The 24,530-nt window shown below is 34.7% G+C and overlaps 1 protein-coding gene across 1 annotated transcript; it reads right to left on the reverse strand.

Moving 5' to 3' along the window:
* Positions 1-10,117: 10,117 nt before the first annotated feature.
* Positions 10,118-20,153, reverse strand: LOC147076349 (uncharacterized). Its single transcript, XM_085941732.1, has 3 exons — positions 19,909-20,153; positions 14,511-14,642; positions 10,118-12,910 (listed from the first exon to the last, which is right to left on the reverse strand). The coding sequence occupies exons 1-3, from the start codon at positions 20,047-20,049 to the stop codon at positions 11,213-11,215; spliced, it is 1,971 nt and encodes a 656-aa protein (XP_085797858.1). The 5' UTR covers positions 20,050-20,153; the 3' UTR covers positions 10,118-11,212.
* Between the last annotated feature and the right edge of the window lie 4,377 nt (positions 20,154-24,530).

Consider the following 24,530-nt stretch of genomic DNA (forward strand, 5'->3'; position numbering starts at 1 on the left):
AGCAACAATTTTAGTGCTGCCGAGACAAAAAAAAAATGTTGCCATTATTGAAATGGAGGGAATTAATCGCACATCGCGTTGCTCAAAATTAACATCACCAAAATATGTAGGTAAATTCAAACATTTTGAAAATAGTTTTCCCATAGGTTAAATAATACGAAACAAAACTGACGTGTCACATTTTAATAAAAAATAGTTTTGACAAGTCAATACCAAACAATATTCCACCAATGGTCGACTATTGTCACGCCATTGCGCGAGAGCTGAAAATATTTCAGCTGTCAAAATAAAGTAGGTATGATAATATTATTGTAGAAATAAAATTGTTGTTTTAAATATCCTTACTATTTAGTGATACCTACTTGACGTGCTAAAATATTAACGTAACCGCAAAAAAGAACACCATATTAGATGCAGCAAGCTAGTGAACCAAGTCCATTCTGGAAATTTTTGAGTAGGTAAGCTAGTTTCAAACATAATATTTGAGTAGGTACCTCCTAATTATTATTCTGTAAGGGTAGGTACCTATGTTTTACCTTACGTCATAAAAGCTTAAATTTAATGTAGGTACCTACTCAAAGCAACACTTTATAATAATTGCAATCATACCCTTACAGAATTAGAAATAGGTAGGTACTCAAATATTATGTTTAAACATAGGTACCTACCTAGCTTACTCAAAAATAGCCAGCAGGACTTGATTCACTATGCTTGTGAAATTTTATATATTTTACGTCGATTCTATCGTCGTCTATTCATTTTTAGTGCTTAGTGCCAATGGATGACTAGGTACTTATTTTATTGTCTTCCGACTGTTTTCAACATTGTTATTGATTAATGTGTAAATAATTTTACCTATTAGAAAATGAGTGCATTGTCTGTATTTTTAAATTTGATTTTATTGTCTATAGCAGAGCATTGACAAATCGGACGATTTTAAATATTATGTCCTCGGACTTTTGGCTCGCCAATGGAGCGCCTGCATTAAATATATTATATCAAAGAGGGAAAAGTTTTAAATAAAGCGATACTAACAAATAATAAAATATCGACCCCAGTGTCGTTATATAAGAAAAGGATCGATTCCAAAGAGTATCGAATTACCGGGCAAAAAGTAGGCACCTACAAAAGGTTTTTGACGTCCTAGTAAAGTTTATTGTCTATTGTCACGGTGGCAAAGTGCATGTGTGACAGATTGTGTGCACGTGTTTAGTGTGAGACGATTATCTTTGAGGACGGACGCTTTCAATCCGTAAAATGGACGTCAAACGCGAAGCAGTTGACTTTGAACCTGATGCAGATGAGCAACATTCGTTCGATGTGTCTTTACATGGAAATAACCCACAGTCAAATATTTGCATCAAACAAGAGTATGCTAGTGATCTCGGCCACGTTGTTGAGGTTAGTTTTCAAAGGTTATTTATATAACAAAAACATATGTAGGTACTTGATAAATTAGTGTTTGTTTTTTTTTAATTGATAATGTTTGTGTTAAAAAAGTTGTAATATTCTAAGAGAGTTGACTCTTAGGGAAAATCAACAAATGACGCCATCGATATAAGTAGGTATACAGGGAAAAGGTATGTTTCCGAAAGAAATATGTGGTCATTTCTGATAGGTATCGAAATGGGAATATTTCAACAGCCTTGAAATAAAACTTAGTGGTTGTGACTGGTCCTCCGCTGTCTTTAGCTGACAGTCGCCATTTTGGAATCCAGCTATCTTTTTATCATCGGATTATAGTATGCGGTCCAAGAAATGATAGTATTTCCGCAACAATTATACATGACTATGACGTGTTGAAAATGTAAGTTTTTTGTTTGTCACATAAACATAACGGAGAATTCGAGAAATTCCGCTGCCCTGCTTTATTTAAACACCTCTTACGACCGAAAAATGCTAATCGGCGAATTCAAATAATTCCATTTTTAAAAATTGTGGTATCTTTGACGTATTCTTTTTAATAGTACGGGGACGAAAATGTTACTTTTTTAATAGTACGCGGACTAAAATGTACTATTTATAATTCGGTTGGGAACACTGCGCTCACTGACAGGTGGCAGCTCGCGACGTCGGAGAACCAGTAAAAAGACCCTAAAACTTCATTACTGTAAATGAGTCGCCCGCCATGGTACGCCTAATAATTGATTTAGATAAGTTGTTTCGTTCGTTAAAACGTTCGTTTTGAATTAAAACTATTAAAATGTTCTTGTGATTAGAGCTAAAACAATGTAGGTAGTAATTTATTTGGTCCACATAATTGTCTAAAGACCGGTTTCGTTTGCTTTGAGAACATTATTTTCTAATCTTCCTACATAATGTATCGTTATTCCTCGCAGGGCTCGCATAGCATATTAAAACAAAAAAGAAAAAAAAAATCCGCCCTAATACAATGCCATTAGAACTTACTAACACTGCGGTGTATTATGTACTGATAATTATGAGATAATAGCAGACTAAACGTATCGAATATGACGTCATTTTATTATACACATAAGTACCTATTCGCTTCCCAGGCAATTTTCTCTTTGGCGGTTATCTGAAGTCAGGTTTGAAGCACTGTAGTATGTAGTGGCTGTTTGCAGTAAATTTCGAACAATTGCTTCCTCAAACGGTCGGTTGTGATGCTATAACTTCGTGATCTTGCGGCTCCAGGCGTTATTAACTAAAACATCCATTCACCAATTAACTACATCACCTCGCTTTACGATTCGAAAATCCATAGTACGACGAATATATCTTGTCAGTCTAGTGCTCGGTATAGAGTATCTGTAACCAGAGTTGAGTCCAGTTGGAATAAGAATAAGTACAAAATTACTTAAATGAAAATACTGGACATAGAATATTTAAGCTGTTTTGGAATATCCATCAGATGCCTCAGATGTTTAAATTTTTTCTACTTCACTTACATACGCATTAATAACAATTGTACAAGTGGAAAGAAGTTTTTTCATGTATAAAATTTGCGAGGTCAAATCGTAAAAGATTCACTTAAAAAATTTGAAGCATTATTTTATTATTTATTGTAATAAAGAGTTTTCTGTTTAAAATAAATAATAAATTAAACTGTTGAAATATATAAACTATGATTTATTGTAATACTTATATTTTTAGCACCTGTGTTGTTTTTTTAGCACATAATTATGGAATGTTAATAACACATTTTTCAATTATATCTACATATTTTAGCTACTTATTATTAATTTTTAGCACCCAAAAGTCCTAAACCTAGATATGATTAAGAAACCACTTGGCCGCAGTGTTAACAACTACGAGTTGTTTTGGTTACCAAGCATGAGATAGCTGATTGCCATGTCATTGCCTGTAATAAAAACGCTGATTTTAGATGAGTAATTATTGATATTTAAATATCTTGATTTTACGTTGTCGGAATTCTAGCTGACTCGGCATAAAGTTAACGAATTCGCTGCTGAATAGATAATGAGATTTTAATTGCCCCCTTTAAAATGCACGTTAATTACATCGATCGGCCGCCTGGTCATTACGCGCCGTGTGCGTCTTCCGCGTCCAAAGTATTATTGATCGCTATATTACGATGTCAGCCGAAGCGATTCAAATTTCGCCCAGAACTCAGTCATTCAAACGCGCATTTTCAACGACCTTAAGCGCAATTCAATTAATGTTTCTTTTGGTTTTTTCTTTTCTTTGTTCCCACTAACATTATTTACCTACCTATTAAACATACATTACTTGATACAACCTCAGATATAAACCCACCAGAAAAAAATCACATTTGAAAAATATACGATGCTCCACGAGATTTGAACCCGTAAATCCACTTGTATCGTGCCAATATGCTAATACTAATTAAGCTACGAGCCTCCTACCTAATTGCGATAATTTAAACTTGTAGGTCATACATGAAATGCTTATCAAATTGCGTTATTATTGACTTATCTGTGTTTGTGTTTTAAATAAGGAATGCTGATTACCTTAATTACTAACCGTCGTACGGCTCTTGCCAAATATTTAGTTATATATAGATATAAGTATTTTTTCCAAATGTGATTTGTTCTTGTGGGTACATATGAGGTGTTATGTACGTTCAATATAATATGGAATGTTACATTCTTAAATCTTGTGAATTGTTCGTTGTATAAAAGAATGGTTTATTAAATATGACCTATTAGTAGGTTTATATTTGAATAATAACAATGATTTTAGTATATGGTTATAGAAATGTTTACTTGTCTTATCAGTTTTTAATGATTTATATTGTTTCCTGATATCCGCTATTCTGTATATCACTTTAGCTATCTAGCCTGGCTACATTCAAATTTATATTTGTAAACTATACCTGTTGGGATGTTTTTGGAAAAAACCTCATTAGCATATATACATATAGAAGAAAGTCTAGATAAATATTTTTACTGAATTAGGAAAAAATACATTTATCATCGTGTTTCGACTGTATATTTGTACATATTTTTGGAGGTAGATCGTCGTTTCACGTTGGTACCGGAATGAAATAATACTGTCGGGGTCACCACTTTGGAGGTATGATATGGTGGTCGTAGGTAGAAGGTCGACGTTGCTTGGTTGTTGGGATGAGAGTTTATTGGTTGATACAAGAATACACTGAATACAATAATAAATATGTTAACGTGAGATTAGAATCGTGAGGTAATGATGTGCTGATGAGATCAATATGGTCAAGAGATTAATTATAAGAATGCACTGAAAGACTTGATTTGAGTGGAATAACGGATGTACTATGTCGAGTGAAGAACTCGTGACAATAGCAGTACCTACATCTCGTGACGGACTCGATGAGAGGAGTGCTGATTCTTAGATTGTTCTTTATTATAATTCTCTATCAAAACTAACACTACTTTCTACACTGTTTTCAATAATAGAATTTGATAAAATTTAAAAAAACGCTAGCTAATTTTTGGTTTGTTTTATTTAGGATACTACTGAAAGCATCGTACAGGAGAAGGAAGGGAATTTCACATCGAACAGGTGTATGCTAGGAGTAAGTTACGATGACATAGACATTGACGCACAAGACATCAAAAAAGAGCTCGAGGAATACACTGAAACGTTTAAAAATATTCGCGGCACTGACTTACCAAAGCTTCACAAAACATCCAATCGAAAAGTAATCACTAATACAACTGTCACACGATATAAATGTGATGAATGTAATTTCTCTTGTTGGCTACCTGCTTCTATGAATTTACACAAAATTACCCATTCTGGTGAAAAACCATTCAAATGTGAAGAATGTAATTACTCTTTCATACGATCTAGTGACTTGAAATTACACAAAATGATTCATTCTGGTGAAAAACCATTCAAATGTGAAGAATGTAATTACTCTTGCATACGATCTAGCGACTTGAAATTACACAAAAAGATTCATTCTGGTGAAAAACCATTCAAATGTGAAGAATGTCATTACTCTTGCATACGATCTAGTGGCTTGAAATTACACAAAAAGATTCATTCTGGTGAAAAACCATTCAAATGTGAAGAATGTAATTACTCATGCATACAATTGTGTAACCTGAAAACGCACAAAAAGAAACATTCTGGTGAAAGATCATTCAAATGTGAAGAATGTAATTACTCATGCATACGATCTAGCGACTTGAAATTACACAAAATGATTCATTCTGGTGAAAAACCATTCAAATGTGAAGAATGTAATTACTCATGCATACGATCTAGCAACTTGAAATTACACAAAATGATTCATTCTGGTGAAAAACCATTCAAATGTGAAGAATGTAATTACTCTTTCATACGATCTAGTGACTTGAAATTACACAAAATGATTCATTCAGGTGAAAAACCATTCAAATGTGAAGAATGTAATTACTCTTGCATACGATCTAGCGACTTGAAATTACACAAAAAGATTCATTCTGGTGAAAAACCATTCAAATGTGAAGAATGTAATTACTCTTGCATACGATCTAGCGACTTGAAATTACACAAAAAGATTCATTCTGGTGAAAAACCATTCAAATGTGAAGAATGTAATTACTCTTTCATACGATCTAGTGACTTGAAATTACACAAAATGATTCATTCTGGTGAAAAACCATTCAAATGTGAAGAATGTAATTACTCTTGCATACGATCTAGCGACTTGAAATTACACAAAAACATTCATTCTGGTGAAAAACCATTCAAATGTGAAGAATGTAATTACTCATGCATACAATCTAGGAACATGAAGTTACACAAGTTCACTCATTCTGATGAAAAACCATTCAAATGTAAAGAATGTAATTTTTCATGCATACGAGTTAGTGGCTTGAAATCACACATAATGACTCATTCTGCTGTTAAAATGTGAAGAATTTAATTAACCATGCAAACGAAGAAAAACTATTCAAATGCTAAAAATGTAATTACTCATGCATACTATTTCATAGCCTTAAAACACACAAAATGACTGACATTAGTGAAAAATTATGTAAAAATCCGAAGTGTAAAACTCACTCATATTAAACAACTATTCATTTGAAAGTGCACAAAATGAGTCATACTGGTGAATAGCCATAATATCAATGTTACGTATAATAAATAAATAGCTCGTGTATAATATTTTTTTAAAATAAAACAGCAAAAACTGAGAAATTCTGGAGAAAAATCATTTAACCCATCATACTATTATGATCTTAAATACGTGTAACTTTATAATAACATTTATTTTTCTAGTATAGACAATCTAACTCACTTACCGCATGTCGTATTTTTTTGTTGCTTGTACTGATCCATTAGAGTCAGTTAAAAATCATGTGTGTGTCATAATATTGTCAGCATAATGTGAGTTTCATGATTTCAGAAAATATAATATACCACTTATTTCCAAAGACTCCTAAACCGTTCTGGGTTTATAACATGGCCACTATTACACGAAACGTTACCATTCGGCCATCATCTATATTAAATATTGTTTATATATTTAATATTACATGTTAAGATGGACAGTCCGAATAATATATATTTTTAAGGAAGATAATAATAACCAGAATAATAACACTTCTTACATAAATCGTAATTACTAATAACTAGAAAAGTTAATAACTTTAAATCCTTTTTCTTTTTATTGAATCTATTTTCGGTACCAATGGTCACAATATGTTATACTTATAAAAAAGACTTCACGATATACGTAATCAATTGTATTTGTGATTTTTTTTTTAAAACATCTATTTATAACAATGCATGTGCAAATGCATGTGCCAAACTAAGTTTTTTTTTTAAATTTAAGTAATATTATTTTTTTATACTTTTCGCTTTATGATGAATGTAATAATAAATAATGAACTGAATCAGCATACGTACTAATATCTTAAGGGCGGACGTGCTCAGCGTGGGTCAAAATGGAGCTTTTTTCTATTTTCAGTGCATGATCCTGGACATACCTTAAACGTTGTAGATACTCTATTTATATAATTATGAAGCCTTATTATCCTTTATATTTATTTTAAACATTTGATGATTGCATAAAGTATTTTTATTACATAAAATAGTATTCATTTAAACCTCTCGCTCTAATGTCTTAGAATATAGTCACATTTCAGTGCATAACTGTGCAGTGGTGTTAAGATTTTTTACATTTGTTAATTTTTAAACGCATTTATAAAACCATTATTATAATTTATAACGAGATAATTTTAGTAAAATATTTACGATTAAAAATTATATAGATAATCTCCGTGATCCCAAATTTGACAAGAATTAGGCATTTTATTATTTAAAAAATGGGCAAAATTAACACATTTGAAGATAATTCCAAAGATACTTATTATAAGCTATGTCTTTGACCATTCAAGTGTGATAAACATCCTACGATTAATGATTGCTTTATAATAATTATTGACCTAAGAATAAGGTAGTGTTTTTTTTAATACGCCATTTCTTTTGGCATTCCTCAGTGGTTTAGCTACAACATACGGCCGTAGCCATAAATTGACAAACTATAATTGAAGTAGGGAGTAAAATGATGTGAACGCTCGTGTGTGAACATGTACCGTTTAAAAAAAAAGATTTTTTTTTCGGTTAGGAAAAATCAAAGAAGAAGACGTCAAAGAAGTTTTGACATAAAGAAATATCTTAACTGTGTACATTCAATGCTTAAATGCAAGTGTGATATTGCTATTGCAACCTTTGGGATTAGACAGTGAAGGATAATATTATTTTAATGTTTATATACATACTATGAACTTAATAGACCTAATTTTAATGATAAAAATGTCAATTAAATAAATTTTGTATTAAGATGGTCATAAATGATTTATAAAAATGTCTACTATATAAAAATACAGTTCTAGAATCACAGTTTAAGATTCACAAAAAAATAGTTGAAGTATAATGATTGAGGCTTACACTGTTGTTTTTTATCGTAGTAGATTTTTGGGTTTCCATCGTGTGTCTTTCTTCCTTCTTTACTCGACGTTTCGGGCTCGTTGTAGAGGCCATTATCAAGAGATGATATGTTTTATGATGAAAATGTAGTGTATGTATCTGAATGTAAACGTTGCTCTAAGAATGTCAAAAGGGATCCGATTAGCTAAGAGCAAACGTTGCTCAGAGTAATCTGTCAATCGTTACGACCAGGGATACCGGCTCGAATATTCGATTTTGCTGATAGTGGCGGAAGCTATGATCGAGTGCTCGATGGATACAGGACACAAATTTGACTTTGAAACCAAGATATTGGATCGGAATAAAGGATATTTCCTACGATTGTTAAAGGAGGCCATTGAACTCCATAGAAACCCTGAAAATATTACTAGGGATGATAGATTTCGGTTAAAAACGTCTTGGCTTCCGGCACTATCAGCCTACACTACATTTTCATCATAAAACGTATCAATAGTTGCAGTAATTACGACTAGACGCTTCTCGTGGCTCCAGAGTTCCGTTGCTATGGCCGACCCTTCCCTACCCTGCAGCGGTGATACAAGAGTGATCTACGCGCTGCAACTTGTCTTTTTTATTTTCATACCTTTTTTTTTAAATCCTAAAGATGGGTAGGTGCAGTATTTTTAAATAGGTACCTACCGCTTTTCCAGTATTTTCTTATTTCAAGACACCATGTTGGAAAATCCTTCTACTCGTACTAGGTATTCGATGTCTATGAAACATGTATAATAATATGTGTTGCTAGATTTCAAAATCAGTCCACGTTTAGGTATTTTTGACTTTTTTGTGAATTGCTACTACTTTCTAGCATTTCTGGGTTATCGGAAAGTAGAACTTATTAATTTTAAATATTCTATACTCGAAATAATATAAATTTTCACCCTTGTGACTGTGCACTTGTGAAAACAAAAAGCTGTTTTTCTCCTACTTATCCATTATGGACTTTTCTGATTTTAAAATCTATCGACACATATATGTCCATCAATGAATCATTTTAATTCATTTACCTAATTATTTCTGTTTAAAATAAATTAATATTTAAATTTAATAACAGAAAATAAATTATTCCGTTCAATTCAATTGTATTTATTTCCATAAGTACATTTAACTTTAAAAAAATTAATACATTCACATCACATAAAAACATAGATATAGAAGCAGTTTTAAAAGACAGCATAACGGTTATAAAGTGTTAATACTAACAATAAATTATAAAGTCGATTTATAGACATACACTGAATGTAATAAGCAGACTAGGTATATTGTTTTACGAATTTATAATATATCCGCATACCTAACTCATCCTCACGTAGGTGAAATATAATATATCAATATAAGGCGCTGGCCTTCCACCCGAGAGTTCTGGGTTCGATCCCGGTCATGACAAAAAACATTCATGTGTTTTTTTAAAAGCCTGGGTGTTTGTGATTATTTAAAATTACTAACAACCACCTTGTACGAAAAAGCAAGGACATGGATTAATAATTCTAAAAATATATAAATATATATAGGGTTACCAATGGCAGGCGAGTTCTGCACCTGATAATAAATAAGTACCTAACTATTGTTCCTAGTTTCTAATATAGGCAACACTACTAAGACTGGAAAGGTTTGCATATTTTTTTCAATTAGGTTAGAATGGCAGTACCTAGGATAAGAAATGATAAATGCATTGAAGTCGTCAATTCCAGGCCAGGGATACGAATATGAGACTGTGCTTTACGCCAGAGGAAAAAATATTGGTTAGGTACTTTGAGGTAAGTAAATTTATTGATGGTTGCTCGTGCAGTGCAGAACGCGTGATAAGAAATAAGCTTCGGTTGTCCTTCGCTCTGGTTGCCGAGTAAGTTGCTTTTGTTTTCTCAATCTTCAGCAAACAACCGGTTGCCGCAACCACATGCGTTATTGCTAAATTCTCTTCTGCTTCGTGGTTGCCGGAGGCCAGATAATGTGAAAGGTGCTTTAGTCGGTCAAGCAACTGTTTGAAAATTATCCACATCCCGTCTCGTTACGTATTCAGCATGCAAAGTTACCGCGAGATTCATTGCTATTGCAGTAGGTATGTATTTTAGAAAAATATGTAAGTAGGTACATATTCCACTAACTATTCGACACTTGACTGCTCGCGCGTAGGTAACTAAAAGTTGAACGTCTAGACAAAAATATTTTAGTCTGTGGTTAGGCGGCCATGTCTATAGACTGCCGTAGATTCAAACACACAAACCTTTAAAGAATGGCTAAAAATGGAACTACAACTGAGTGTTCTGGAAACAAAAACAGAAGTTTTTAAAAATCGATAGAAACAAAAACGGCACTATTCTGGCGGCAGCTGGTAAACAATGCCATTTTTGTTTTATCAATTTTTAAAAACGGATTTACTTATAACGACGACTATCTATCATAACCTTTTAACATAATATATCATGTTTTTGTCATTCTGTAAAATGTTTATATTTGACGTTGCGCTGTTTACACAATTATTGTTGGCAAATGCTGCTAGCCCATTGCTAATGCGGCATGTGAGGTAACGTTCAACATATCACATTTCAATTTATCGATAACTGCATATGAACGGTTTTTTGTGGTCAGCAATATGTGTCACTTTATGTCTGTTGAGAGGATGGCCTTGGAGGAACATACAACGCATTGATGTCGTTTTTATTAGTATGTTTATTTTGATATATTTTGAGATAAATGTCCTGGAACTATTTAAAACACACATCGCATTAAAGTATTTTTTACAAGTAGTATGTTTCATTTATTCTCTTTTGAGCTAATCTATTTGCAGAAATTTTTTAAACACATCTCACTGATGTGGTTTATCACCAGTATGTTTGATTTTATGTATTTTGAGATGACTAATTTGCCGAAAGTTTTTAAAACACACATCACATTGATGTGGTTTCTCGCCACTATGTGTCATGGAATGTTTTTTGAGAGTTTGAACTAGCAGGAATTTTTTTAAACACACATCGCATTGGTGAGGTTTTTCGCCAGTATGTGTCATTTTATGTTTGCTGAGATTACTAATATCCAGGAACTTTTTAAAACACACATTACACTGATGTGGTTTTTCACCAGTATGCGTCATTTTATGTTTTAGGAGATAACTTTTTTCCAGAAACTTTTTTAAACATACATCGCATTGATGTGGTTTTTTACCAGTGTGTGTCATTTCATGTTTTCTGAGTTGACTTATTTGCAGAAAAATTTTAAAACATACACCACATTGATGTGGTTTTTCGCCAGCATGAGTAATTTTATGTGACTTGAGATGACCAATTTCCTGAAAGTTTTTTAAACACACATCGCATTGAAGTAGTTTATCAGTATGCTTCTTTTTATGTTTATTCAGTTGATTTATTTGCAGAAATCTTTTAAAACATATATCACATTGATGCGGTTTTTCGTCAGAATGTGTCATTTTATGTGATTTGAGAGTATCAAGTCGTAGAAACCTTTTAAAACACACATCGCATTGATGTGGTTTTTCACCGGTATGTGTTTTTTTATGTCTTCCGAGTTCAGTTATTTGCGGAAATCTTTTAAAACATACATCGCATTGATGTGGTTTTTCGCCAGTATGTGTCATTTTATGTTTGTTACAATTACTAATATACAGAAACTTTTTAAGACAAACATCGCATTGATATGGTTTTTCGCCAGTATGGGTCATTTTATGTATTTTGAGATCAACACTTACGTGATATCTTTTAAAACATACTTCACATTGATATGGTTTTTCGCCAGTATGTGTCATTTTATGTGATTTAAGATGACCAAGTTTCTGGAATTTTTTAAAACATACATCGCATTGATGTGGTTTTTCGCCAGTATGTGTCATTTTATGCAACTTAAGATAACCAATTTCCTGGAATTTTTTAAAACATAGATCGCATTGATGTGGTTTTTCACCAGTATGTGTCATTTTGTGTGATTTGAGATGATGAACTAGTTTAAAGTTTTTAAAACATACATCGCATTGATGTGGTTTTTCATCGGTGTGCGTTATCTTATGTTTTTTGAGTTGACTTATTTGCAGATATCTTTTAAAACATATATCGCATTGATGTGGTTTATCATCTGAGTGTGTTATTTTATGTTTTTTTAGTTGACTTATTTGCAGGTATTTTTTAAAACATACATCGCATTGATGTGTTTTTTCATCGGTACGCGTCGTTAGTAATTGCTGAGACTTCATGCATGACATTATATAGTGACTATTTAGATAATTTTCAGATTCAAAGACTTCATAACAAATTTTGCAAATAAAGTTACGTGGAAAATATGTAACTCTTGTCAACATAATTCGAACCACTTTTGGCAAGTATAATTTCTGAACTTCCTGTTTGACGGTCTTTTCATCTATGGTTTCCTCAGAGTGCTGTTTCATGATTTTATTCATTGCTGGCATATTGTTGGCAAGGGTATTGTCAACTGTATCTTTTCTAACGATCTCCAGTATCTTACTGTGGCGTTCTGTGAAACATTGCTGGGAGGATATCTACAAAAAGAATAGGATATATTTAATTTAAAAAAATATGATTCTGTTCCATAATATTGTATAGATAGACACTGTGTGTTTTGACAGTTAATTGAGATACTGACACTCATCTGTCAGGAGTAGCCGCCAAAGATGATAAGCACACCGTGTTGAATTGTCTTAATTGGTATGCCACACTGACGTCGCACCTACTTGAGCACTACACTATCTACTTGAGCACTATACGCACTCACTATGATTTTACGGTTGAAACAAAATGTACGAGAGAATTTCGTTTCGAACATTGACTCTGTCTAACTCAAAGGGTTGTACAGTATTTATTAGAGAGAGAAGTTGCGTGTTCGCGAATTTGTATGATAATAACATTTATATGAAAAGTACAGCTTTTACATGATTCTATACATTGGAAATTACATCTTAAATTTGATCTTCGATTTAAATAATTGATAACATAATAAAACATTTTAGATACATATTGACTCGCAATGTGTGCGAGCAGGACCTACATGATTTAAAAATTATTCTTACGTAATACCTTTTATAATACTTATAGTTTATTCATGACCGTTGTAGGTCGACTCTCATCATCCACAGCTCACTCTGAGTAGTCGGTAGACTGATCAGTGCGAACTGCGGGACTTAGTTTGGGGATTTTGTATCGATTTTGTTGTGGGGAGTTAACGTCACTTTGCTTAGCGAAAGGATTGACTACAAGGCTGAAATATGCAGTTATGTCATTAAGATTTTACTTCTACAAACACCAACTAGAAATCAACGTATTTGTGTTGGTGTCAATACATAAAGGGCGTTTTTTATGTTGCATGGTTAGAAAGAAAGGGTTTTACTATCAAATTTCTTGGCTCACTTCTTGAAGTATATGAACGGTATAGTCTGGAAATTCATCATGAATAGTCATCTTGCACAATGCTACCAAACTGTCAAAGTTTACTTTGAAAATCAGTCGACGAGCTGCGCGTAATCTATAATAATTATAGTAATACAATTATGCAATTATTGCAGTATTTAGGTACCCACATTTTTGTTTAACGGGTATGTGAATAAGTATAATTGCTGCATATGAAGTGAGACAAATCCAGAGGAGTCGCTAGAAAGCCTTACATCCACAAAAGTGCACCGTTTGATGCGGTTCACACGCTGTTGGCATTATCGGACAACATTCATTCAAAAATGAGACCGGAGCTTTCGTTACCGAACGACGATCAATATTTTTTTGAAAATATGGATAACATTCATCCGAACAAGATGTAGTTCAAACATGTCATACAGCGAAATCAACCATCTACTGGAAAATTTGACGATATGTATATTTCGAGAAATGGACCTGTCAATTGGCATCCAAGGTCGTGCGATTTGACATCTCAGGAGTATATCCTGTGAGGCTTCGTTAAGCCACTAGTTTATGATGATAAACTAGCAACAACTGACGCACACAGAAAAGCTTTGTTGGCCATACTGCCGAAATCAGTTTCAAATGTTATGCCACATAGGTATCGATCATACAGGTAAAAAATATATTTAAAGTATTATACAATTAAGAGTTCTTTGCAACTTAAAAAATAAACTTCATAATTGACCGTACCTGATCTAATGGTATGTATTTTGAATGAGAACAGCCAGGTTGAGGATTCTCAAGGTCAATAAGCTCTTCTTTGATGACGGCTTCCTCATAAACGTTTTCAGACTTTATATTGATCAGATTGTTGTCACGCTTCTGAAAAGAACAACATTATTAATTATTACAACAGTAAAACCAACCATTATGATCAGACAGAGTCAATTCACTATTGGAGTAAAACTCCCACGGCTCTATGTTCTGCTATCAGACGCCGCCAAGCTATGACTGTATTTGGCTTTGAATGATTACTCACCGAGAGACATTACGGCCTACTGCTCTGTTTAGCTACATCTCATCTCGTATTTTTTTCTGCCTCAGTATACAAATATTTTTTAAGTATTGCCGCATGTTGTTCATTATGCACCATACTATTTTATGTACTTATTTAAGAAAACAAGACATCGTGGACATAACATATACGTGTCGCTAGATTTAAAAATCAGCCAAGTTTATAATAGGTGAATAGGAGAAAAACAGCTTGTTGTTTTCTCAAATACACAGTCACAAGGGTGAAAGTTTTCTATTATTTCGAGTATAGAATATTTAAAATTAATAAATTCCACATTTTGATAATGCAGAAATGTTAGAAAGCAGTAGTTCTTCAGCAATTCACAAAAATACCTAAAGGTGGACTTGGCTGATTTTGAAATGTAGCGACACATATTACCCTCAATAGAGAGAAGACGAGAATATATATAATTTATATTTAAAAAAAACAAAAGTACAATAATTATATACATACAGAAAAATAAAATTTTGAAAACAAAAGCCATAGCACTTCAATGAAAATGTTTACGTCTTTAGGGAGCGCAATTACAAGTCTTACACCCGTTTCTAAAGGTGCCTGATAGGCTTGGCACGAAGAAACGGTTATATTATGTTGAAGATACTCATATATACTGAACATACATAGCTTGAAAACACCTTTGATTTTACTACGCACTAGAAAAAAATCATTTTTGAAAAAAAAAATACACACTGCGGGGTTTGAAACTGAAATCATTGGTATCGCGCTAGGTAGAGGCGGGTAGAAGCATAAGAATAAAAACAACTATCGTCTGGCGCCAGGGAGACAGCAAATCGTGGCACGAAAAGCGTAAGATGGGACTGTTGTGAGCATAGAGATATTAAATAAAATGAGGGGCAAGGAATCGGCTTTCTCACACAAGTTAATGAAGCAGGACAACAGTAGCCGACAACTTACGAGAAATAATGACGCGATAAAAAAAATCAGAGCACCACGGAGGATTTACTTTGCTCATCATAACGTACCCATATTATGTAATGTTAACGTGGAAATTTTGCCTCAACTTGATTACCAGCCCGCCTCACCATACCAGCCTGCTTTACCATACTTTCATATAACCTGCCGCCCCTAGGTTGTGAGGTACTAGGATTATCTGCTGTATATAGTGGTAGAATTTTACAGCGCCCTCTATAATGACAAAGCTGACAAAAACGCGACGAGTTCAGATTCTCAAAGAATAAAAGATGATGGAGACTGCCTCTCTGCGATTACTACATCTGAGGTAGAGCATGCTCTAACACAGTGGTCCCCAACCCCTGGTCCGCGGACCGGTACCGGTCTGTAGATCAAATGGTACCGGGTAGCCGTAGGAACATTAAATTATTTTCATTTTATTTACTCTGGTGTATTTCTCTCGGGTTTGTGAGATTTTCCATGGACGAGATGTTAACCAGGAGCTGAGAGACGTCACCTAAAACCACTATTGCCATTTCCGACATCCTATCTGTGTGAAGCGGGGTTTTCTGCAATGACAGCAACCAAAACAAAACAAGAGAATAAACTGGACATAAGCAACACACTTCGGGTGTCATTGTCTCCTATTACCACCAGATTGCAAAGAAATAAGCTCAGGGTTCTCATTGATTTAGCGTTCTAGTGAGTTAAAATAATTAATCACTTTATATAATTTTTTTGTGTAACTATATTTTATTTTGAAAGCATGTTTAAATACACTTTTATTAAAATTATTAAATAAAAACAATCAACGTCCCCCCCTCAGCGGGCCGCTGTAAAATTATCAAACGTTGACCGGTCCACGGCGATAAAAAGGTTGGAGACCACTGCTCTAAAAGACATGGTAAGAGGGTGAGCTCCAAGTGAAAATGGGCTAACAATTCACATTCTGGTGGCCGGTAAAACCGTGAATGAAGTGTTTGCACGATTGTTCACAGCTCGTCTGTACGAAAAGAATGTTCCAGACATTGATATACTACTGGATGAATCATATGCTTCTTAAAATAACGCCCGATTTTCAGCGACTCGGCCAGTGTTAAAACTTACTGTTTTAATATCAGCGGACTTAACTCGATATAAGCTCACTTAATATTTGTCTCGAAAACGACCTGGCAATAATTATGAGTAATCCCGATGTGGCTTGCGTCTTACTCTAACTAACAGTGACGTTCCGTAGGGGTAGGCAGATTGAGCGTCGCTTGGGGGCGGCAGTTATTCGAACGGCGGAAAATCGAGGAGAATCATTTGATATATATAGAAATAGCTACCTACCTAAACTTAATAATATTGAAATATCTTTCCATTAAAAAACTCAGCTCACTGGTTGGAAATAAAATGTTTTAATTGACATAAAAGGTTTAACAAGACTGTATTTTTTTTGTCGAGTTCGCGATGTCTAGTTTACTTCCGTTGCTTTTTGACGTCGATGGTGACCAGAAACGACACGTGCACGGATGATAAAAAATACTTTATAAAAAAAATGTGGCGGCATTTTGGCGCTGCCCAAGGGCGGCATTTCGTCTAGGGACGTCACTGCTAACTAATATACAGCGCATGACGACTTGCTCTGTCCACTCAGACATGAATTTTTGGTAGCTTGCAAGCTTTGGGTTGCAGACACCCTTAGGGTCAGTATTCCAAGAACGCAAATTTAGTTTTACAGCCAGGGCAATACGGGTGAAATTCGGGAATCCATGTTAACGGTCTTAACGCATTATACCTACAAGGAAATATTATAAGACGATATTATTTTACCTTCTTTTGTGGTACATTTTTAAAATGACACTTGTATGGGAACTCTTCGTCTAGTAGTATATCAATGGTTCCAGAGGCCTGGAAAAATGCCACGATCATCACCCTCTATAAAAAGGGAGAATTTGATGATCTGAAAAATTATCGGCCTAATAGTCTGTCACCAAATTCTGTAAAAAGCTTTCACAAACCGCTACTCCAAGCTAGAACAGAGTTGGCGAAGCCGAGCAGTTTTTCATAGGGAATAAAGAGTTTTTAAGAAATCTATTTAAAAATGATGATGTTCTAGATACCACAGCACACATACAGCTTTGTCGCATTTTTCCAATACGCCATACATTTCGGTCCACCAATTTTTAAATTGTTTGCCAGAATTACTATTACTAGCTCCACCATGTCTTTGTTTCATATATGGTGTAGCCATGTTTTTGTAGGTAGAAATGAAATTGTTTGTTAATGTATAAATTAGGTTGGCTATTTACGCACAGATTGACACCAGAATTGCTCCGATCAGATGAAGCATTCTCTCGCAACAGTTGTCTCAAGCATTGTAAACTGATCAAAATCAGAAGTTTGCGGCTCGGCAACCCCCACCGCCTGATGAGGTTAGTGCGATAATATTATATGTGATGCATAAAGCTTAAGGACCGACCTATGCAATTATTTATATTTACTAAACCATTTCTTTTATTCATCGAAAAATTTACAAGCTTTTGAGAATGTAACATTCCATATATTGAGCATACATAACATGAAACTGTGCTAGACGAGAACCAACCGAGAGAGCAAACTGGATTCATAAGAGGCTACAGCACAAAAGATCATATACTGATTATCAGGAAAGTTATAGAACGACATCAAGAACATAGACCACCACTCTACCTGGGTTTCTTTTATTATGAAAAAGCATTTGATCTTATTATAAAACCTAAATTATGGACGCCTTGTACAACCAAAGATTCTCTAGGCGCTATATAAACAACATGAATAACATGCACAGTGGTACAACAGTCAGTGTATAGCTTCCAAGGCGTCTATGTTTCCAATTAATAAGGGTGTCCGACAAGGCGACACGATCTCACGCAAATTATTCACCGCTACTCTGGAAGATCTTTTCGGACGACTTAACTGGGAGATCAGTGGAATTGCCATTAACGGCGAATACCTGTCACCTGGGTTTTGCAGACGACATTGTTATCTTTGCAAATAACCCATAAGACCTTCAGAACAGGATGCAGGAGCTTGCAAATGATAGCCGCATAACAAGTTTAAAGAAAAATGTCTCAAAGTCAAGAGTAATGATAAACTGCTTTGCTGAACCAAAAGAAATCTTCATTAATGGTACTCAAATCGAGCGAGTCAACAGCTACGTCCATCTTACGACTGACGATCTTTTCTAAGACAAATGTCAATTTACGGTGGTATGAACGACGAGATTGGTCGCAGAACCAAATTGGCATGGAGTGCATTTGGTCGCCTAATACTATCTACAAAAGTGACCCCCCATTGTGTCTTAACTGTAAACATGGTCATTAATAGATAGAGAAAATTAAAAATTACGAGTATTGTAACGTGGTATGGAGTGGTAGATGTTGGGCATAACGCATATAGATCACAAAATAAACCAATGGATAAGGAAACAGGAGAGGGCGCGATGTGATAGAGGTCATTAAGCGGATGAATTGGAAATGGGTTAGAAATATCGCTCGGCAAATGGACTACCGCTGGAGAGATGCCCAAGGGGTTCTAAACGCTCACTGGCCGGCCCTAAAACCGGCAGGATAGACGAATTCGTAAAGTTCGGAGGATGTATGTAGGTATGTACAAATAACTAGGTACCTACTGACCGAGAGGGGTAAAGTGAGTGAGGGGTGTCTTTCTTTCAGTAGGTACCTAGTGGATTGATTCCGGCCGATGATGATGATACACATGCACATCGGTTGCGAGGGGTTTGGAGGTATGTTATTGAAATTCGACATAAATAATGCACACTAAACTTTGTTAGTCATGCCTACTAATGTTTTTAAAATTCGCAGCCTTGCCTACCCAAACAATACTCGATAAATGTTTTTTTTTACTATTATCTACTACGTGTTGAATTAGGCAAGATTTAATAGAATGAACAAACACTATCTACATATTGTAGTATTATTTTAATGAAAACAAATACGTTTGACTGACAAAAGTTAGTTAGTGTGGATTGTTTATGCCGGATCTCAACAGTCTACCTCTACCCTTCGCCACACATAGTATATACTGTATATTAATATATATATATATGTGTTAATTGTTAGTATTATGACGAACAACACATGCCAAAACGAATAAATTATCGTAAAAAAAACTAACCTCAAAATTGCAACTGGCATCATTGTCGTTCTCTTGTTTTATATGAGTACGGGCGTCCGGACTATGTTTAATTGGTAGATCAAACCAAGTCTCCCCCTCTGCATCCGATCGATCGTCGTCACATTCCCTCTTTACATCCATTTTCGTATTTAAAGCGTGCAAATACTGTTTATATCGGTCTATAAGTAGTAAATTTTACAGAATATGACATCGCGACACGCGAACGCCATTTCCTTTTCAACAATAATTTTAGTGTTGCCGAGACAAAAAAAGCGTTAGTCAAAATTCACATCAACAAAATATATTCAAACATTTAGAAAATAGTTTTCACATAAAATAAATAATATCAAACAAAACTGACGTGTCACATTTTAATAATATTAGTAAACTTTAGTTTTAACAACTAGTCACAAGCCGCGTTGACACGCGGTCCAAGTACACTTGGATCGAGTGCCATCCAAGTGACAGCCTCATACTAATTATTCCTATCCAAGTTAACCTGGATGAGTAGGACACGGTCCAAGTAGCTTGGATAGAAATAATTTAGTATGAAGATGTCTCATACTAGTGCACTTGGATGGCACTCGGTCCAAGTGTACTTGGATCGTACTTGGACCGTGTCAACGCACTTTTATAGAAAAAAGTATGAAATTCACAAAACGAAATAATATTATATTAACAATCAAATGGTCGGCTATGGTCACGCCACACAGTAGGAGAAAAGCCCAAAATCGTGGCCAAAACCTGAAATGACCTCTGATTTGAATAAAAATTGGCATACAGAGGCTTTGAAGGTCGCTGATAACGAATCCGAAAGCCAAATTATCGTAAACAAAATGGCCGATCCAATATGGCGGACATGGATGTTAAAAAGGTGCCAGATCTTGACAAAAATTGGTATATACGGGTTTTCAAGGTTGCTGATTACGAATCCGAAATCTAAATGATCATAAACAAAATGGCTGATCCAATATGGCGAACATGGATGTTAAAAAGGTACCGGATCTTGACAAAAATTGGTATATACGGGTTTTTAAGATCGCTGATTACGAATCCGAAATCTAAATTATTGTAAACAAAATGGCCGATCCAAAATGGCAGACATGGATGTTAAAAAAGTGTCAGATCATGACAAAAATTGGTATATGCGGGTTTTGAATGTCACTGATTACGCATTCAAAAGCTAAATTATAATAAACAAAATGGCCTATCAAGCACAAAACGCACCTATTCCGCAGGTAACTTTTGTAAATTCCGCAAGCTTATACAATAAACTAAAGGCCTAGACTATGAGCTTTGCAAAATATGACAAAATATATAACTTTTCGAATAGTTGAAAATGCAAGTTTTCAAAATTATTCAATTTTATTTATGCAAAAGTTTATACTACATTTCAATAATTTATACATTAAGTTTAGACTCAACCAATGTAAAAATATTTTCTACATACCTCCAGAAGTCGTATTCATGTCGCAGAATTGAAATTGAACACTTCACTTGAAATTTATGGGTTTTCAAGGTCACCGTTATTTTCGTCTGTTTAGCACGCGACACGTACACTCTCCACGAAGGCTAACTTCCAACTGACGCAGCGACGAAGGTATACGGTCAAAACGCTTCCCCTTTCACAATGAAATGCAGTCATTAGTCCTCTACCTGACTGACTACTCATGTAACCCCATTTCGAAAATCCATTTCTGGGGTTTTGGCCACGTTTTTGGGCTTTTCTGCTACTGTGCGCCATTGCGCTAGGCGTCAACATATTTTAGATCTCTCTAAAATAAAGTGTGATATTACTGTGGAAATAAAATTATTGACGTTTTAAAAATATTCGTGTTAAAATATAAACTTAACCTCAAAAAAGAGCAACATTTATATTTTCCGTCAATAAATCTAGGTACCTACTTATTCATTTTTGTGTGTTACAATAATCTAATGTCAAAAGTGATCGCTATTTATTTCCATATTGAAAATCTACCAATTCACAATAATTTTATTATTAATGTCGTATCATTTTTGTGAAACCATCCATTTCTCGGTGGCTCTTGTGTTGCAGTGTATAAGGCGCTGGCCTTCCACCCGAGAGTTCTGGGTTCGACTCGGTGAGGACACAAAAATTTATTTGTTTTTCTCGAAGTCTGGGTACTTGTAATTGTCCAAAATTACTAACAACCACCTTGTATGAAAATGCAAGGACATGGTTATTAATAATTCAAAAAAAAACCATCCATTTCTGTTGTGAATTTCAAGTTTTTAAAAATGCTGTTGGAACTTTGTAAAAACAGTCCATTTAGTTTTGCGAATATAGGTAATATACCTATCTTATTCAAATAATTGTTCGAAGTAAGCGAAATATTTTAACTTAGGTAGGTATAGGTACAGAAAAAAACACACATTGATAATTACTATTGATAATATGAACTAAATGGTTATTATTAGGGGCTGGATTTATATGCTAGTGCATGTTTTGTTAGGGTGTATGCACAGCTATGGAGTTGCACAGAAATCCGTTTTGAAAGACGCAGAATCCATTTTTTTTTATTGTGCATACAAATGCATAGGTGTTTGAGAGGTTAGAGAATATTTGAGACATTAGTGCATATTTCATAAAAAATTGGTGTGTGTACGCACGTTAGCAGTTATATTTCTTTGGCGTAACAAAACATGTGATAAAGTAGATTCTACGACTAGCTCTTAATTATCTTGTTAAATTACACACTCAAGAAAAAGGACCGCTTATTGGAACGCCGTTGGTTTATTTCTATACACTTTATATTACTAAATTATATAATTATTTATCGTTGTTTTTATTTTTAAAGTAACAACTTCCACTATGACGTTTGTATGTTTACGTAAGGAATTGCAAATGGCCGACAATAATAAATTTGCTGCCTAGGGAACAATTGTAAACTATAATATTATACTGTATAATCGTCACGATTGTAATAACATACTGTAGTGTAAAGGTAGTGCGTTCGGCTGAAAACCGAACAATCGGTGGTTTGAATCCAATCGAGTGCGTTTTCTTTCGTGTGAAAAAATAAACTATGTGTTACATGTCACACGCCAAAAATACACTCTGATCTGATTTTCCAAACGCGCCTAAAGTATAACTTGAAAAATGATATCTCGGGAGTTATTTTGTTTGTGTAAGAGTAAATAAAGACGAAGGGGGCATTTGCAGACATTTGAAACAAATAGTTATTTTTAAGTAAAAGTGAAGAAAACTCAGACTCTTTCATTTGACTGCGCATAGTTGGATTTATTTTAGTACCACAGTAAAATTGTACAGCTATAAAGGGCGAATAATAATTCATTAGGTATCTTAAACATTTTTGGAGAAAGATGATGTTGAGGCAAGTGAGTTGATAGAGCCATCGATGTATATGGTTATTGTCTTGATGCAGAGTACATAGAGCAAAAATCGTAGGAGATAATAATATGATCAAGATTTTGTTTGTGTTGATGAACTGAGACTTGATAAGAGTGGAATGATGTTGACTATGTATATCGAGTGAATGACTTGTGACAATAGTATTGCATCTCGTGATGTACTCGATAAGTTGAGTAAGGATTCCTGCATTGTTCTTCCAATTTATATAAATGCAGTACCTACATATCATTATAAGAGATATTGTCGCAATTACCAATCATAACAAACTCTACTGATATAACGCATGGAGAAATAGGTACACTTAATGTAAATTCTTACTAAAATGCATAAGCATTGCATATTATGTGTTAAAAATAATGCAATAGACACACTTGCCTAACAATTTTTCATACAAAACTCATACTGAACGCACACACAGCAACTCACTGCTGCCGACCCCGGCAGCTACAGTCGACGGGCTGCCCGTAATCGCTGAGTTCCCGCAGTAAATTTGCTGCCGAGTCAAACATACACGGGCTGCACTGGTGCAACAGTCGCTTCCACCTTTCTCTCCGCCTAGTCCTGTGCATCGTCATTCCAATTCGATAAACACACCCGCTGACACATTTGCTGCCAATCACTGCAATGTGAGCTGCCGCATCGTTGCGTTGATTGGCAGCTCGTTTGCTGCTAGCAGCAGCAACACGCAGTTGCCCGTATATTCCCGCTCTAGCTCAGACCTGTTTTGTATGATTTTTTGTTTGAAAGTAGGGTGATGTCATTTCCCTCCACTTTCGAAAGTGAAAACACGCAGTCACTTTTATTCTTTGTGGTTTTTCGTCTGGATTCAGGACTTGGAGGTGGACAAATAACACCGGAATTGCGTTGGAAACGGCGAGATGTATTTACGTTTAATATTATCTAATGGTTACATTTTTATACAAATTCTTTTCAATTTAATTTTGGCGGATAGCGAGGTTAACACTGCTTACTGCGTTGCTGTCAAAAATGCTTCTCTCACGTTAAAACAAACTGCCGTTTACGAGCGGTACAAATGCTGCGTTGCCGTTCGTATTTTTTTGTAACGGCATTCAGACAATGTTGCCGGTCAGATATTTAACATTATTTAATTATTTTCGCAATCAACCCTTACTATTAGTTGTTCGTTTGATACCGACTCGGGACTCTCCAGATACACAGAGACATCCCCAGATGGGGACCATTCGGGGGTGTAACAGTGACCATAAAT

The sequence above is a fragment of the Rhyacophila brunnea genome, unplaced genomic scaffold (assembly GCF_057557595.1).
Source record: "Rhyacophila brunnea isolate RB1 unplaced genomic scaffold, BYU_Rbru_1.0 scaffold_13, whole genome shotgun sequence".
NCBI lineage: Eukaryota > Metazoa > Arthropoda > Insecta > Trichoptera > Rhyacophilidae > Rhyacophila > Rhyacophila brunnea.

Coding starts and splice junctions, on each gene's coding strand:
- LOC147076349 (XM_085941732.1), bottom strand. CDS start 20,049: ATGGATGTAAAGAGGGAATGTGACGACGATCGATCGGATGCAGAGGGG. Junction 14,643..19,908: donor ATGCCAGTTGCAATTTTGAG/GTTAGTTTTTTT, acceptor TGTTCTTTTCAG/AAGCGTGACAACAATCTGAT. Junction 12,911..14,510: donor AATACATACCATTAGATCAG/GTACGGTCAATT, acceptor TTCTTTTTGTAG/ATATCCTCCCAGCAATGTTT.